A 17,837-nucleotide genomic window follows, 5' to 3' on the forward strand; every position below is an offset into this window, starting at 1 on the left:
ATATGTCAGAGCTTTCTTACTGTCTCCTTTTGAATTTTTTAAATAATATACAGTAGTTGTTTTTTATTTTTATTTATTTATCTTTTTAAATCCAGAGAAGTTAAGTTTTTCGGTTGATTAGATTAATACCATGTAGTACTATATTCACTGTAAAGGAGAGCTTCTACTTTCATGTTGGATAGGTTTTATTTTAAAAAATGATATATATATATATATATAAATAAATAAAATAGAAAGAAACTTCCACATGGGAAAAATATATTAAAAACAAAGATTCCAAGACTTACCAAGCGGGAAGGAACCGGTAGATAGGCACAATAAATAAAACAAACACACAGAATTTCGAGCTTTCGCAACCAGCGGCTGCTTCGTCAGGAAAGAGGGAAAGATGAAAGGATGTGGGTTTTAAGGGAGAGGGTAAGGAGTCATTCCAATCCCGGGAGCGGAAAGACTTACCTTAGGGGGAAAAAAGGATAGGTATATGCACACACACACACACACACACACACACACACACACACACACACACACACACACACACACACACACACACACACAAGCAGACATATTTAAAGGCAAAGAGTATGGCCAGAGATGTAAGTCAAGGCGGAAGTGTGGAGGCAAAGATGATGTTGAATGAGAGGTGAGGTATGAGTGGCGGAAACTTGAAATCAGCGGAGATTGAGGCCTGGTGGATAACGAGAAGAGAGGATATATTGAAGGGCAAGTTCCCATCTCCGGAGTTCGGATAGGTTGGTGTTGGTGGGAAGTATCCAGATAACTCGGATGGTGTAACACTGTGCCAAGATGTGCTGGCCGTGCACCAAGGCATGTTTAGCCACAGGGTGATCCTCATTACCAACAAACACTGTCTGCCTGTGTCCATTCATGCGAATGGACAGTTTGTTGCTGGTCATTCCCACATAGAAAGCGTCACAGTGTAGGCAGGTCAGTTGGTAAATCACGTGGGTGCTTTCACACGTGGCTCTGCCTTTGATCGTGTGCACCTTCCGGGTTACAGGACTGGAGTAGGTGGTGGTGGAAGGGTGCATAGGACAGGTTTTACACCGGGGGCGGTTGCAAGGGTAGGAGCCAGAGGGTAGGGAACATGGTTTGGGGATTTCATAGGGATGAACCAAGAGGTTACGAAGGTTAGGTGGACGGCGGAAAGACACTCTTGGTGGAGTGGGGAGGATTTCATGAAGGATGGATCTCATTTCGGGGCAGGATTTTAGGAAGTCGTATCCCTGCTGGAGAGCCACATTCAGAGTCTGATCCAGTCCCGGGAAGTATCCTGTCACAAGTGGGGCACTTTTGGGGTTCTTCTGTGAGAGGTTCTGGGTTTGAGGGGATGAGGAAGAGGCTCTGGTTATCTGCTTCTGTACCAGGTCGGGAGGGTAGTTGCGGGATGCGAAAGCTGTTTCCAGGTTTTGGTGTAATGGTCCAGGGAAGGGACCGTTTGATATGGAATGGGTGGCAGCTGTCATAATGGAGGTACTGTTGCTTGTTGGTGGGTTTGATGTGGACGTATATGTGAAGCTTGCCATTGGGCAGATGGGGGTCAACGTCAAGTAAAGTGGCATGGGATTTGGAGTAGGACCAGGTGAATCTGATGGAACCAAAGGAGTTCAGGTTGGAGAGGAAATTCTGGAGTTGTTCTTCATTGTGAGTCCAGATCATGAAGATGTCATCAATAAATCTGTACCAAACTTTGGGTTGGCTGGCTTGGGTAACCAAGAAGGCTTCCTCTAAGTGACCCATAACTACTTAACCTTTTTATGGGTTGCAGTAATTTCTTATTACTTTCTTTGTTGCAGTTATTTCTTACACCTTGTTGTAGTTTCTTGTCAGTTTCCTTGTCGTGGTTGTTCATTGCAGGTTTCTGTATTGTAGTTGTTAAGTGCTAATTTGTTTACCGAAGAGGCTTCCAAGAAGTCTAATACCGTCCAGTGAGATCCGTGTTGTCGCGATGAATTTGCCACTAGACCCAAGTGCAGTGTGTTTTGTGAAAAGCACTGTTTTAAATGTCTTGTGACACGAGCCACAGGAAAGTGCAGAGAAATTAATAAAGCTATGGATGAACACACTACAGCAAACTGACCACACTATTCAAAGTAGAAAGTCCATCTTCAGAAGAAAATGAACCAAAGCAATGTTGCACCTCTTGCCAGGAATTTTTCACAAATATTAATTCAGCTGTTGAATATTGTGCATCCAACAGTGAAAATGTGTAAGTTCTAACTAATATTCCAGAGACATTTTTCAAAGAAACCAATTTTGAACCACGTTCCGCCAGTATTAAAGTATATGTTAGACAAATCAAGAAATGCAAGATCTGTAAAAGGAGTCTTTGGAAGACCAGATCCCTATTATGGTCATCCTGTTGAAGCAGCTCAAGTTCAGATAGTGTAGTCATTTTATCTGGAAGGTAAAGGGGACTGTTATCGGCAAAGTGCTGACGAAAAATACACTGTAACTGTAACAGTTGAAGGTCAAAAAGTTGTGAAAGTGAACAAGTACATAACTTGCAGTATTAAAGAAACTTTTTTAATTTATAAGAGCACCTATACAACTTCACATGTTGGAAGATCAAAATTTTATGCACTACGACCTAATTAGGTAGTTCCACATTCAAATAGAGATGTCTGTTTATTTGTGTACTGTGTGAATTTGAACTTTGTGTAGTAACTTTGCAGAACTTAATGGAGCGTGTTACATATGACACCATGGTTGGGCATGTGAAGTCGTAAGTAGTCTGTGACGTAAAGCAAGAGACTTATTTATTTCAAGAATGTGGTCACTCCCCTGGAAAGGGAGGACTGTCTTTACAGATGTAGCCGATAACTGTGCAGAAATGACATATGTGATATTGGAGGAAAATAAACTAATTAAGAAAACTGTTGCCTTTGACAGTTTCATTCATGAACTTGGTAAATGGTCAGTGAAAGCAGTAACACATCAGCATCTGAAGAAATTGGAACAATAACACATTGCAGAAGTGAAAGGGTGTGTACAGACTGAAGAACTACATTTAGTGCTTCACTGGTCCATAATTCTACCATGAGAAGTACAAAGGTATCATTGGAGTAATGACCAAGTTTCAGTTTTTACAGGAGTGACATATTTTTCAAAACAAGACCACAAGTGTTGCAGTTATAAGTGATGACACAGGACATGACTCAGCACATGCTTTGCTAGCAATGCGCAAAATTCTTCAACTGCAAACACGGGAGAGAGGATCATCAGTATTTCTGATTATGCGCCTAGTCATTTTAAAAATCGTTACCAGCTATTTGGATTGAGTAAGTCACTTGGCCAATTGACTGGGTATACAGTGCTAGTGATCATGGGAAGAGGCCTTGTGATAGTGTAAAAGGCCTGCTGAAGCACCATGTTACAAAACATAATCTTTCCAGACCAAATACAGCGTGGATTCAGAATGCTGAAGATTTTACTATAGTTGTGAAATATTACACATCCTCAGCACTCCTTATTTTGTCCAAATAGGAAATCAAAGAATTCCATGAGCAGAAAAAGAAGAATGGTCCAAATCACTCCTGTGAAAGGAACTCAGAAGACTACATTTTTGGACTTAAAGTGTAGGCTGATTCATATTGCATGCAGTTTGGAGTGCAAGAAATAAGAAATTTCGTTTGTTCGGCCAACACCTCAGAAACAGCAAGATAGTGTTCAGATTCACAACCTGAGAAGGGGGATGTTTGTGGCATGTGTGTATTACTGTGACTGGTGGATTTCAGAGACTATAGACACCCGTTATGAGTTAAACGAAATTGTAGTTAACTTTGTGCTACCACATGGACTAGCTGCTGGATATAGGTTTCCAGGTGATGGACAAAAACAATGCCATCAGTGCTCAGTTTCTGTTCACAATATTATGAAGATTGAAGATTGTAAGTGCTCAAGTTCCTATTGGTTCAACAGGAAGGCATCTCACTATATCAAAGGAAGATACTGAAGCAGTGGAACACCTTTTTAGGTCATTGGCTGGCTAATTTCAGTACGAAACAGTGTGCACAGAAGTTGTATAAATTGAAGCCTTGTCTTTGGACTTTTCACATACATTTAGGAACTATTTAAAATGCTTTAAAAATGAGTATCTAACTTATCTTTCAAAACTAAAATTATGTTAAATAAGGCTAGGTCTTGATTTTTATGAGCCTGTTATGTGATAATGTGGTAATTAAACAGGTTTTATGTATGACCAAAAATTTCCATTGTTTATAAAACGTGTTAAAAAAGTCCACAAATTATTAAAAAAGTTCTGAACTCCATAGTAAAAGAACTTTAATAGATAAGGCCAAATGGAGGATTTCTTTGTAACCATAAAGCCATTATCTGTAACATAAAAAAACCAACAGCTTTGAACGCATCATACCCCAACTTACATATATCTGGTCCTTTTTCAAGTCATTAAAAATCATACTCAAATCTCAGTTTGTATAAAACCAGCTAATAAGCAAAAACTTCCTCAATATTGACAGGTCTCACAACTTAGGTGTCAGTGCTAAACTGCCGGCCGTGGTGGTCTCGTGGTTCTAGGAGCGCAGTCCGGTTCCGTGCAACTGCTACGGTCGCAGGTTCGAATCCTGCCTCGGGCATGGATGTGTGTCATGTCCTTAGGTTAGTCAGGTTTAAGTGGTTCTAAGTTCTAGGGGACTGATGACCACAGCAGTTGAGTCCCATAGTGCTCAGAGCCATTTGAACCATTTTTTTAGTGCTAAACTGATCTGCCCTACCACTGAAACCCCCAGTACCACGATTTGTAAACTCAAAACTGGTTTCCCCCATTTCTATCTAGTTACATCCTGGGACTTTTTCAAGCTAAGCCCTAAAGTAAGAAAACATCTTCCGAATATCATTCCCACACTGCCCACTGTGTTACCCTGTTAAACTCCATAACAAGACTTATTTTTATTTACAAGTATCAAAATATTCTGCTGCTGCAAGACAGAATTTTTTTTTAGTGTTGGGTCGCAAAACTGGAACCATTCTGCAGTTGTAATCCTCCTCATGACAGATACATTCATAACAAAATCTTGACCCAACTGTTGCGTTCTCTGAGGTACTTCTCATCTGTTTCAATATTGTAGTCGTTTCTTCAGAATCTTCCCCATCCTGTGGACATCATTGTTGATATACATTTGTATGGTTCATTCTGTGTTTGTCAAGTGTTGGTGCTCTTGGGTTTTGTAGCGGCTGATAATTTATCCTTGATTAGTTTTTCTGTAGTCCATTAAATTTTGGCCGCGTATCGTCTCGCCATCCTCAGAGTGAGTCACAAGTCTGGCAAGATGCCAAGCGCGGCCTTAGATGCTCCACCACAGCGGTACTGTGCATGCGAGTCACAGATGCTGGTCGGCGGCAGAAAAATACGTTTACACATGTGCCGCCTGTGGCGAAGGTGTGCAGACATTCAATTCATTTATCTATGTATGATCATGACGACTTCTCTGCAGTTTAATCTCTATAGCTTCCTTGAAGACAGATTCCCAAAAAGAAGAAGTGGATGTTAAAATCTTCACATCACTGTAATTCATGGAATGCCCTGTGTCAATACAGTGTTCGGCCACAGCTGATATATCTGGCTGTAATAATCATGTGTATCTTTGATGCTCAACACACCTCTCACGAATGGTGCATGTTGCTTGACCTATGTACGCCTTCACACAATTTCTACAAGTAATCTGATTCACACCAGCTTTACGGAGCTCTAAATTGTCCTTCCTAGAGTCGAGTAAAGCTGCAATCTTCGTGGGGGACCGGAAGATCACCTTAACACAGTGTTTTTCAAGAATACAGCTTATCTTGAAGGAAAGAGCACCCACATAGGGCAAAACTGCACTAGATCTGAAGGCATTACTATCTTTTTCCCCATCACATACATGCATTTTAGGTTTTGCATAGAATGCTCTACGAATTTGCTCTGGAGAAAATCCATTCTTCATTTCTGCATATGAAGTGGGCAGTCTTTTTAAACATGCCTGCCTGCCAGTTACTAAATGATTCCCTTATGTGGTGAGTATTGATCTCTCATGTTTCATATTGTTGCATTGCATCCCCATATTTTCCAATGGTTACCAAGCAAGGTGGCGCAGTGGTTAGCACACTGGACTTTCATTTGAAAAGCTGACAGTTCAAACCCACATCCAGCCATCCTGATTTAGATTTTCTGTGATTTCCCTAAATCACTTCAGGCAAATGCCAGGGTGGATGCTGACTTGCTTCCACATCCTTCCCTAATCCCATGAGACTGAAAACCTCGCTGTTTGGTTCTCTCCCATAAATCAACTAATTTTCCAATATATTGGAACAGATTTGTGGTGCTGTAGTTTTATCTCCGCTAAGCGCATTTTTTTGCAAGTCTGTCACTTCTAATTGCATTTCCAGAAGTATATTATTGGGTGTAACTGAAAATGGGGTGCTAAATAATTTCAATCATTTTCTTATTTACACAGACCCTGAAATATTGTCTCAAAAATCTGACAAATTTGCATATTTCACCGACAAACCAATTGTAGTAATGTAATAATGTTTATCAGAATAATAGTAAAAGTGATGTGCAGTGAAGTATCCTTGAATCTTGTCTACATGTTTTATTGAGTTGTTGCTGAGGTTACCGATGTGTTCTTAGTAACTAAAAGGTACATTCAATTAAGTAGTGGCTTATGTACGGATCTGTGTGTACTGTGCAAACTACATAACATCATGCAATTCTCTTACTTGATAATATCATTGCTTTTGCATAAGTAGCGAATAGCAGACATAATTATTTTATATGTAATGTTAGTATTTGTTTAATATTCATCTTAAAATTAAATTGTTTTCTTTTTTCAGATTTCAACTGTTAAAAGTGGGATTGAAGAATGTAATGGTGAACTGGAAACTGTTGTAAGGAAAGCAGTTTCAGATACAGAAGGAGCATGGTCAAAACAATACAGTTTCATTGAGCAACAACTTCGTCATATATCAGAAAATATTAGAGAAGCTGAGAAACAGCATCAAGATCATACTCAAGTAAGTTAGTAACAAGTAATAATACCTAATCTGTTGGTTGGCCATTGTTTTCATCCTGCATTTGTTATTGAAAGCTAATACTGTGACAGTTGTGTACTTTCAGAACAATGTAAAACATCATTGACACAAAGTTACTCTACTTTTCCTTCTCACTTAAGTCTGAAGTATTTTCATCCCTTTGCTTGTAAATAATCAATAATAATATTTATTTATTTATTTAAAATTATACATTAGCTTTTTACACAAAAATCCGCTATCCAGATTTAGTGGCTATACTACAACCTTATTACCCATGTTTTATTGTTTATTTATTTATTTATTTATTTGACTTCAACCTTCATAATAACGAAATACTTCAGGCTCATTCAGATCATGATGATGTCTCACGAGTCCTATTATGAGGCCTTTCAATGCTCAGTGAGGAAAGTAACAGTAAAAAATACTCAACAGTGTTCTGAGGGAGGTGGCAAAACCTGAATAAGTACACTTCTATCTCCTAGATCTACATCTACATCTGTACTCTGCAAATCACCATAAGGTGCATGTCAGAGGATACACTCCAGTGTTCCAGTTATTATGTTTTTTCCCCCTGTTCCATTCACATATGGAGCATGGGAAGAAAGTCTGAATAGCTCTGTGCGTGCAGTAATTAACTAATCTTAACATCTCGATTTCTATGCGAGTGACATATGGGTGGTTGTCATATATTCCTAGATTCTATCATTTAAAGCTGGTTTTAGAAACTTCGTTATTAGACTTTCTCGAGATAGCTTATGACTGTCTTCAAGAGTCTTTCAATACCTTCAGTATCTCTGTTACTCTTCCACAGATCAGACAAACCTCTGACCATTTGTGCTACCTTTCTCAGTATACGTCATTGTTCCTTGTCAGTCCTATCTAGTACGGGTCTCACACACTAGAGTAACATTCTAGAACTGGTCACACAAGTGACTTGTAAGCAATCTTCTTTGTAGACTGATTGCACGTCTCCAGTATTCTACCAATAAACAAAATTCTACCACTTGCTTTACCCATGACTGAACCTGTGTGATCATTACATTTCATATCCCTACAAAGTGTTACACGTGGCTATTTGTATGAGTTGGCAGATTTCAACAGTGACTCATTGCTATTATAGTCATAGCGTTCTACATTTTACGATTTTGTGAAGTGCATAACTTTACATTTCTGAACATTTAAAGCAAGCTGACATTCTCTGCACCACTTTGAAATCTTATAAAGATCTGAGTTAATATTTATGCAGCTTCTTTCAGATACTGTTTCATTATAGATAACTGCATCATCTGCAAAAAGCCTGGCATCCCCACCCATTTTGTTGGGGCACACCCGACCTCTGACGATGACTCTCCATCCAACATAACATACTGCATCCTCTCTACCAAAAAGTTCTCATTCCAGTCACAAATTTCATATAATATCCCATATGTTCGGTCTTTTGACAGTAAGTATAGGTGTAATACTGAGTCAAATGCTTTTTGGAAACCAATAATTTGAAATCCTTGCTGGTTGGCTTTGAAAAGGTCATTCTGCTCAAAATACCTCATTATGTTTGAGCTCGGAATACGTTCTAAAATTCTACAACAAATCTGTATCAAGGATATTAGGCGGTAATTTTGGGGATCATCTACTACCCTTCATGTAGATGGATGTGAGCTGTGCATTTTTCCAAGAACTGGAGGGATCTAAGATGGATTATAGCTAGAAGAGGGTCTAACTTGGCCACAAATTCTGCATAAAATTTGACAGTGATTCCATCAGGCCCAGGAGCTGTGTTCACTTTTAACTATTTCAGCTGTTTCTCAATACGACTGACTCTATACTTAGTTCATTCATCTTTTTAGTGGTTCGAGGATTAAATTGGGGCATTTCTCCCGGGTTTTGGTTTCTAAAGGGACATTTGAAAATGTAGTTAAGCATTTCACCTTTTGCTTTGCTACTATCAATTATAGATCCTGTCTCATTTGCTAGGCATTGTACACTAACTTTGGTGCCACTAATAGCCTTTACATATGACCTGAACTTCTTTGGGTTCTGTGAAGGATCCCTTGATCTTATTATACCCCAGTGGTTAATTGCTGAATGGATGCATATGACTTGTGCTTAGTTTTCCTACGAATTTTTTACTAGTTGTCCTGCAATGAATCATTTTGCTATCATGTTTCTTGAAGAAAATCTATTCTGTTATTTATATACGTATTATACAGCAGTATTATCATAGGAGGTCAGTTACATTAGCATGGACACTGAGAAAGAAGGAAAGCTGTGAGCAGAGAAAGCAGTGGGGATGTGGACAGTACGTTTATGTAAGACAATCTTTTTTAGAGGACTATTGATTTCCTTAAACTACATTTGCTAAGCCAAAAAGTCACTATGGAATTTCTGTGACACATACATAACTAATACAGTAGCAGAATGGGTTCATATTGCACAGAGCAGGCACCATTCATGTTCCTAATTTGTGTTTGGTGATAGGTGGAAAAAGTCTACCAATCAGTGGTAAATGTTCCTTGTTAATCTGGCCACAGTAGTAAAAACTTAGGAGGCAGTGATTTAGCTCTAACACTAGCAGAGTTGCATATTCCATACAGAACGCATGCATAATCTTCAGTTTCATAAAAAATCTTAAACTGGTCAGAAGGAACTGGTATCACTTCTCTTGGAGATCTGCTCTATGCTTTCAATAGTTTTATTTATGACAGCAAATTTTGAAGACAACATTTAAGAGTTAACTAAAATAAATTTACTGATGATACTAAGTTTTTGACATACAGGAAACTTTGTTACTGAATTTGGGTGAACACAGGTGAATGAATTCTTACGAATAAATCATTTTCATTCACTGTGAAGAGGATCTGTGTCGGGGATCTCAAACACAATATCATTTCAGTTAAGATATCCATGAAGCTGCACTGCACTCACACATTAACACCTTGACAGTCAGCAGTTAATTACACGAAGCAGAGCACTAGGGTTACAATTAATTAATTCCTGCATTTTCTGCTCAAACTTGAAAGGGTTCTTGTTGCTTGGGATGAAGCAAATTATGTTTAGAGGAAAGAAGAATAGTGATGATAAAGTGCTCCACCTCAGTACTGCATACAGTTATGCAACTGAAGTGACACTGTTACTGTCTGCATTATATCACATAAGAGTAATATAAATACATTTTTCCACTGGCCTCATAAAAAGATACAAAGGAGGATTCAGCTAAATGTGAACAGTACCTGCATAGCAGAATTGTATTTTTTAAAGTTTTGACCATTAGTAGAAAGGCTGTTACCAGCAACTGAGTAAATAACTTTCACATATTATTGAGGATTAAAATTTTAAATCCTGTTTTGTATGAATGTTGTATGAAATAAAATTGTATTATTTCCTGTCATTATTACTTATGATGATACCTCATGTGTGTTCATCACTTGGCTGGATGTTTTCCACAATTTGCTTTTTCATTCCTCATTTGATCTGTTCTGCACATGTTTACCAAAGTTTGTGTGTTTTTCTCTGGGTCCTCCAGAAAATGTCCCAGTGACTATATAGCATACCATAGTTTAAATGACAAGAACACATAATTAGTAAATAAATGTTAGATGTGAGGCAGGAAGCATGACATTGACACTGTAGAATTGTGGAAAAATACTCTTCAAACTATCATAGAAAAGTACAGTTCTAATGATGATTTTAATGCAGATGAAATCGTATTATTTTTGCACTTTCCGCCTGGAAAACACTTCTGAGTTCATAGGAGAAAAATGCCAGGAGAAAAATTTAAAAAAGGGAGGCTAATGGTTTCACTGTGTTGTTATCGAAGTAGAACACATTCTGATTCAGTTTTCACGATGATGCTCAAGGTGGTGATAAATTTGTGATAGACTTATCTATGGATTGGAATTTACAAAACTAAAATAAAAATATTTCAATTTAACGAAAATTAAAAATGTAAAGTATTCTGACTAAGTTAAGAATTTCCATTGACCATTTTGATTTAAATGTTGCGACGCTGATTGAATTGTTCGTCCCAGATTGTTTATAAATGACTAGTAAGGTACAAAAGTGTAGATGTTGGGAAGCCAAGAATCATAGACAACAATGTTGTTTCCATGTGATGAAATAGCTACAAATTTTCACAAAAATTACATGTCAGTTGGCTTAAATAAAAGAAATTTGTCACAATCTCTTAAAATACCTTAGAGCTGCTTCATCCTGAAACATGTAGCCTGTCAGCAGAAGTTATGTTGGACATCTCTACTTTCATGTGTGTAAAATCAGTTTCCAGATTTCTGTATGCCAATGCAGTCTACCTCTCAGTCTTGCTGAAACACACTCCCTACATCACTCGCTCTTCACCTAACACTGTGGCATCTTCGCTCTACGGCTGTCCTATATTTCTATAATGTTTACCACCCTGGCAGATCTGATAAGGTTCTCTTTAAATCAAGTGTGTAAAAGTTTCCAAACATATTTACTGCTTTATCCACTTCCAAAAAGTCAGTGTCTGAAGTGCTGGATACACTCAAGTTCTTTCTCTCGCTGAAGGCACTGTTATTCTTGTAAGAAGCTTCATTATATATACATTTATGCTTTGGAAAGAAAATTGAACAAAAGATCATTACAGTTAGGTGAAATATACTACATAGTTTGCACTGGTAGAGTTAAATATAAATATAATTCTTTACATAAACAGTGTTAGTTTTACACATACTGCGTTTAACATGTTAGTTCAATAACAAAATTCATGCCTGTTTTTGTATGTGTCTCTATTCTACAGCTATTAACTGGGAGTCTCCACAAGTCAGCACATGCTCAAGAAGTACACATAGAAGAACAACGCATGGCATATGCCAGTTTTATTCGTGACCGTGTCCTTTCTCTCGAGCAGCAGTGTGCACATATATCTGACTGGCAGTACAGTATTGATGGTCATGTGCAAGAACGGGATAAAGATGTTGAACAGTTCCTTGTGGAATTGCTACGTCAAGATATCCCTACTGGTAATTTCACTTTACTGCTTCCAGCGTTTGTTATAACTGCTGCAGAGCCATTTGCTCTTAATTGTGTCCCTTGATTTGTAGGCACCACTCCGCAGAGAAGGCAGTTCAACTACCCGACAACCTTAATAAATTCAACACCTACAAGGATATTGGAAAAGTTACAAAAAATTCATGAAGCTGCGCAACTAAAAAATAAGCTAGATCAGGTGAGCTACATATTTTTGATGTGGGCTGTAGGAGAAAATAAATGCACCATCCTGTCCATAGTTAACCTGTACATGCTGCTTGGAGAAAACAAAGCTTGAAATCATTATATATGTAATGCTTTCTCTATTATAATCTTGTGTTTTCCAGGTTATTTCAGAAGACGTAGAAGCAGAGAGCACAGACTCCTCCATCAGTAATCAAGATGCAGAAAATATATTAAGGACACCAGTTAGCTTACATAAAGCTAAGAGTAATGAGGTATATATTGTTTAGAGTTATATTTTTGCAATGTACAAGAGTTGCCCCGAAAGTAACGCACTACAGTTTTTTTTACTCAGCCGAAAACAATGCTGTAAATGTGAAATGTTACTTACGTATTATGTGAAGTCACCTAATTGAGTGCACCAAGTTTCTGCCACTTCCGACAGGTAGTGTAGCTGCAGGGCAGTTTCAAAATGGCGCATTACAAATGACGTGCCTTCATTGAATTCTCACTGCAGAGAAAGAAACTGTGGGGAATATTCACAAACACTTGTGCAAAGTCTATGGAGCAACTGCTGTCAGCAAAAGTACAGTTAGTCGCTGGGCACTTAAAGTGAGGTCATCAGAAGGCGGTTCAGTGGAGCGTTCAGATTTGCAGCAGTCGGTGAGACCGTCCAAGGCTGTCACACCTGACCCAATCTCCTCGGACTTCTACTTGTTTGGGCCATTAAAGGATGCCATTTGTGGAAGACATTTTGAGGATGAACAGGTGATGATGATTCATACAGTGAAGCAATGGCTCTGCCACCAAGACAAGGATTGATGCCAACAGAGCATACACGCCCTTGTTTCGCGCTGAATGAAGAACGTAGAATGAGATGGAAATAAAGTGGAAAAATTCTGTCGTGTGTGTGTGTGTGTGTGTGTGTGTGTGTGTGTGTGTGTAATTCTCATTATGTTCAATAAAGGATTAATAAAGGAAACAAATGTGGTGCATTACTTTCTGGGCAACCCTCATTTATGTTATTACCAAGTGCTTTCTAGAATCACAATGTGATGGGAAGTAGCAATGGCATAGTCCCTATCTCAGTAAGATTTATTGTATTTAAAATATTTTGCAGCCTTTTGTTTTACCTCTAAAAATAAAATCCCAATTTACTGTGGTTTTATTATTTTGGCAAGCTAAAAAAAAAATCCCACGTATCCTCGGGCAACTTAAGAAGAGATCTTTGAAAAATTAAATCTTACTTAAATCCTACATTCTTAGTGTGGCTGTTGTGTTTTGGCTGATGTGGTTGCCACTAGATATTGTCTACACTGTGCGCTGCTTAGGATATTTGACAACAAAACACACACACTTTCAACTTCTGTTCCGTATTGTTGCTTAGGAAGTACTTTTGAAAGAGGATACTACAGTAATCCTGAGATTCACATTGAATTTAGAAGCTCAGAAAGTGAAGGAAAATGTGATGTTTTCATTAGAAAGTGGAAGTTACAACAGTTCGGCAGTTAAGTGCTCGCCAAAGGTAAGAGAAAATACGTCCTCTGTGCTCAAGCAAGCTCCTCCAATGTTAGTGTTCACAGGAAACCTTTGTGAACGACTTCATAGCTACATAAACTAAAAAGTGACTTAAAGTTTTTTGATATTTTAGTTGATGTCCAGTACATGAGTACACTCGGGAATTTATTAATGGAAATGTTCGGAAAGCTATAACTCATTATTTTGAGCTTTAAAAGCTATCTTTGTAAGTATATAAGTAATGTCTTTCATTGTAGGATTTTTTTATTAATAAAAATATAAGTTTTTGGAAGATAATTTCATGAAACAAGCATTTGGTGCTTTTGTTGAAAATACCTGGCTAAAAATTTCATGATCTGAGGTGACAGGGTAGGAAGGACAACATGTTGCAGTCTGAAGGATTAGGGAATTGGTAATATCCAATATACACTACATTGACACCGGTGTGTCAGACCCACCATACTTGCTCCGGACACTGCGAGAGGGCTGTACAAGCAATGATCACACGCACGGCACAGCGGACACACCAGGAACCGCGGTGTTGGCCGTCGAATGGCGCTAGCTGCACAGCATTTGTGCACCGCCGCCGTCAGTGTCGGCCAGTTTGCCGTGGCATACGGATCTCCATCGCAGTCTTTAACACTGGTAGCATGCCGCGACAGCGTGGACGTGAACCGTATGTGCAGTCGACGAACTTCGAGCGAGGGCGTATAGTGGGCATGCAGGAGGCCGGGTGGACGTACCGCCGAATTGCTCAACACGTGGGGCGTGAGGTCTCCACAGTACATCGATGTTGTCGCCAGTGGTCGGCGGAAGGTGCACGTGCCCGTCGACCTGGGACCGGACCGCAGCGACGCACGGATGCACGCCAAGACTGTAGGATCCTGCACAGTGCCGTAGGGGACCGCCCCACCACTTCCCAGCAAATTAGGGATACTGTTGCTCCTGGGGTATCGGCGAGGACCATTCGCAACCATCTCCGTGAAGCTGGGCTACGGTCCCGCACACCGTTAGGCCGTCTTCCGCTCACGCCCCAACATCGTGCAGCCCGCCTCCAGTGGTGTCGCGACAGGCATTAATGGAGGGACGAATGGAGACGTGTCGTCTTCAGCTATGAGAGTCGCTTCTGCGTTGGTGCCAATGATGGTCGTATGGGTGTTTGGCGCCGTGGCAGGTGAGCGCCACAATCAGGACTGCATACCACCGAGGCACACAGGGCCAACACCCGGCATCATGGTGTGGGGAGCGATCTCGTACACTGAATAGTGCACGGTACATCCAAACAGTCATCGAACCCATCGTTCTACCATTCCTAGACCGGCAAGGGAACTTGCTGTTCCAACAGGACAATGCACGTCCGCATGTATTCCGTACCACCCAACATGCTCTAGAAGGTGTAAGTCAACTACCCTGGCCAGCAAGATCTCCGGATCTGTCCCCCATTGAGCATGTTTGGGACTGGATGAAGCGTCGTCTCATGCGGTCTGCACGTCCAGCACGAACGCTGGTCCAACTGAGGCACCAGGTGGAAATGGCATGGCAAGCCGTTCCACAGGACTACATCCAGCATCTCTACGATCGTCTCCATGGGAGAACAGCAGCCTGCATTGCTGCGAAAGGTGGATATACACTGTAGTAGTGCCGACATTGTGCATGCTCTGTTGCCTGTGTCTATGTGCCTGTGGTTCTGTCAGTGTGATCATGTGATGTATCTGACCCCAGGAATGTGTCAATAAAGTTTCCCCATCCTGGGACAATGAATTCACGGTGTTCTTATTTCAATTTCCAGGAGTGTATTTCTTGAAAATGAATTAATCTATCCACAGGGAAGATGTCCCAATGCATTTGTTGGAGGAATTGTGTGTGTTCACTTCTGTGCTGACAGAGCAAGTGTCAAAGCATTCACAAACTTCGCTGATAAGCTATTGCTAGTGCATATGTGTGACTTCCACAATTTCCTTCTGCAAGTGCGCAAGGAGAATTTATTGATACTGTTATAGATGAGACATCCCTTTTGATTTGGTTGTGTAACTTTTCAAGTTAGATATTTCACATATCATGAGAATAAAATATATTCTTAAAACTAATGTCATGAATCCTAAACATTTGGTTTTAGTGTTATAAATGTCTTGAAATGAACAAATTTATGAGTCAGCCACTTAAGCGGTAGTTGGTCAAAGATATTTACAACTGTCATACCAGCAGGTCTGCACCTCGCACTCCAGTATGTTCTTGGGCTATTTGAAGCCATTTTTGTAGTCTCTCAGTCGCAAACCTCGTGTTGTCATAATGATCTATTCATAGGGTGATGGCCATCTTAGACACCCCCCCCCCCCTTACCTGATTGTTTTCAGCTCAGCTATCCGCCTTTGTGGATGTTTGCATTCACCTACTGACTGTCCCATAAGAACGTGTGTTCACACCAAACCTACCAGTGACCAACAACCACCCAACTTCAACAGCTGTCAACTGGTTAGCACCAAAAAGTCTCTCCTGCAGTGTGGCCGCCTGTAGACCCTGCATTTTAATTGATATCTCTTGCTGTTCAGATAATGATGGCATATCCTCTTGTCACTCAATAATACACAGGAGTGTAACAAAATCACATTGATAAGACTTCTACGTCCCAGTGTGCCTATCCATCCAACTTGTGACACATTGTTTTCAATGCTTACAATGTCCCCATCCCCCAATTACACATTTCCATCCCCTACACATGTCTCAATTCCACCCTGCTCTCTCTCTCTCTCTCTCTCTCTCTCTCTCTCTCTCACTCTCACTCTCACACACACACACACACACACACACACACACACACACACACACACACACACACACACACACACTCAGACACTTTGCATGTACTAAATTTCTAGCTGTTTGACTAGATCCAGTTACTGATATGCCCTACTTGGATCAACTGTATTTTTTGGGGGATGCTAGTTCTGACATTTAACTTAATACTGTAGTACTTAAACACTCAAAACCGTTTAGTTTAATTTGAACTGAAACTTTTTGATATGAAAATTGTGTGCACACTACAGATATTTATTACAGAAAATTCAATATCAGTTTTTAAATTTAAGCAAGTTACATTGCGTGACTAAGAATTACAATTTTCTAGCCCTTTCATTCAAACTTCAATGGTGTAAGCAACAACTTATTGGAATAAGTTTAGGTGGCACTAGAGAACTTTTACCATATTTTTCCAAATGTTCCATTTTTGAATCACACTTCTATTTTGTTACAGGATGTTAATAAAGAGAATTCACGGCCTAGTGACAAAGAAGTGAACAAGTTACTAAAGTCTGCAAGTTTAAATGATATGAAAGTCACACCACGTAAACCTCTGAATGCTAAAAACTGAATGCTTTTATATCATGACATTACTTGAATTTATTTTGTACATTCCTGTAAGAGGAAACAAAAGTTTAGTGAACCTCAGTTCTATCTTGCGATTAATTGTAAATTAAACATATATCGTAGCTGTTGAAGCTGTCTGTAAATATTATGACAAAGTTTTTACAGCTTGTTTTAAGAGAAGAAAATGTCAGTAGGGTTAGGTTTTCACTGCCGTTTTTACCATCATACATGTGAATATTTATAGAAATATAATAAATTGTGTGTTAGTGTGCTAATGTTCTTCTGTAACTAGGCATTTATTTTAATTTTTTGTACATTCCTGTAACAATAACTGAACTTGACAGCTTTGTGTCGAGTCTTACTGTAAATTGAGGAAACAGTGCCATTATGACGCCAAAGTTGAAGTATTACAATAAATTGACTCCAGTTTGTAATGCTTTTATAACAAATCATTTTTTTGTGTTCCTGTAAAAGAGTGGTCCCAGTGTCAGTCCTTGTGGTACACTTGTAGTAAGTCAGCCACAATCTGAAGGTGCTGTTTTACCGTGTATACCCAGAGTTTCTTAGTGGAATATTTTGCATCCTTTCTGTTAGCAGCCAGATCTCAATACCATACTACTGGAGTTCCTGTAGTAGGAAAATGGAGTGAGCTGCACAAGAAGACGCTTTGAACAAATCACAGAATACACCAATTTGCAATATTTTATTGTTTAAATTTT

General features: G+C 39.4%; 1 protein-coding gene across 1 annotated transcript in view; it reads left to right on the top strand.

Annotated features, from left to right (window-relative positions):
• Window positions 1–17,552, top strand: part of LOC126268318 (kinesin-like protein KIF11-A) — a 186,430-nt gene extending 168,878 nt beyond the window's left edge. Inside the window, exons 14-18 of the mRNA XM_049973900.1 lie at window positions 6,856–7,035; window positions 11,825–12,047; window positions 12,129–12,253; window positions 12,402–12,512; window positions 17,006–17,552. Of these exons, the coding sequence (XP_049829857.1) occupies window positions 6,856–7,035; window positions 11,825–12,047; window positions 12,129–12,253; window positions 12,402–12,512; window positions 17,006–17,122 (756 nt within the window). The 3' untranslated portion in view covers window positions 17,123–17,552. The remainder of the gene's footprint in view (window positions 1–6,855; window positions 7,036–11,824; window positions 12,048–12,128; window positions 12,254–12,401; window positions 12,513–17,005) is intronic.
• Window positions 17,553–17,837: the final 285 nt, after the last annotated feature.

The sequence above is a fragment of the Schistocerca gregaria genome, chromosome 1 (assembly GCF_023897955.1).
Source record: "Schistocerca gregaria isolate iqSchGreg1 chromosome 1, iqSchGreg1.2, whole genome shotgun sequence".
NCBI classification, from domain to species: domain Eukaryota; kingdom Metazoa; phylum Arthropoda; class Insecta; order Orthoptera; family Acrididae; genus Schistocerca; species Schistocerca gregaria.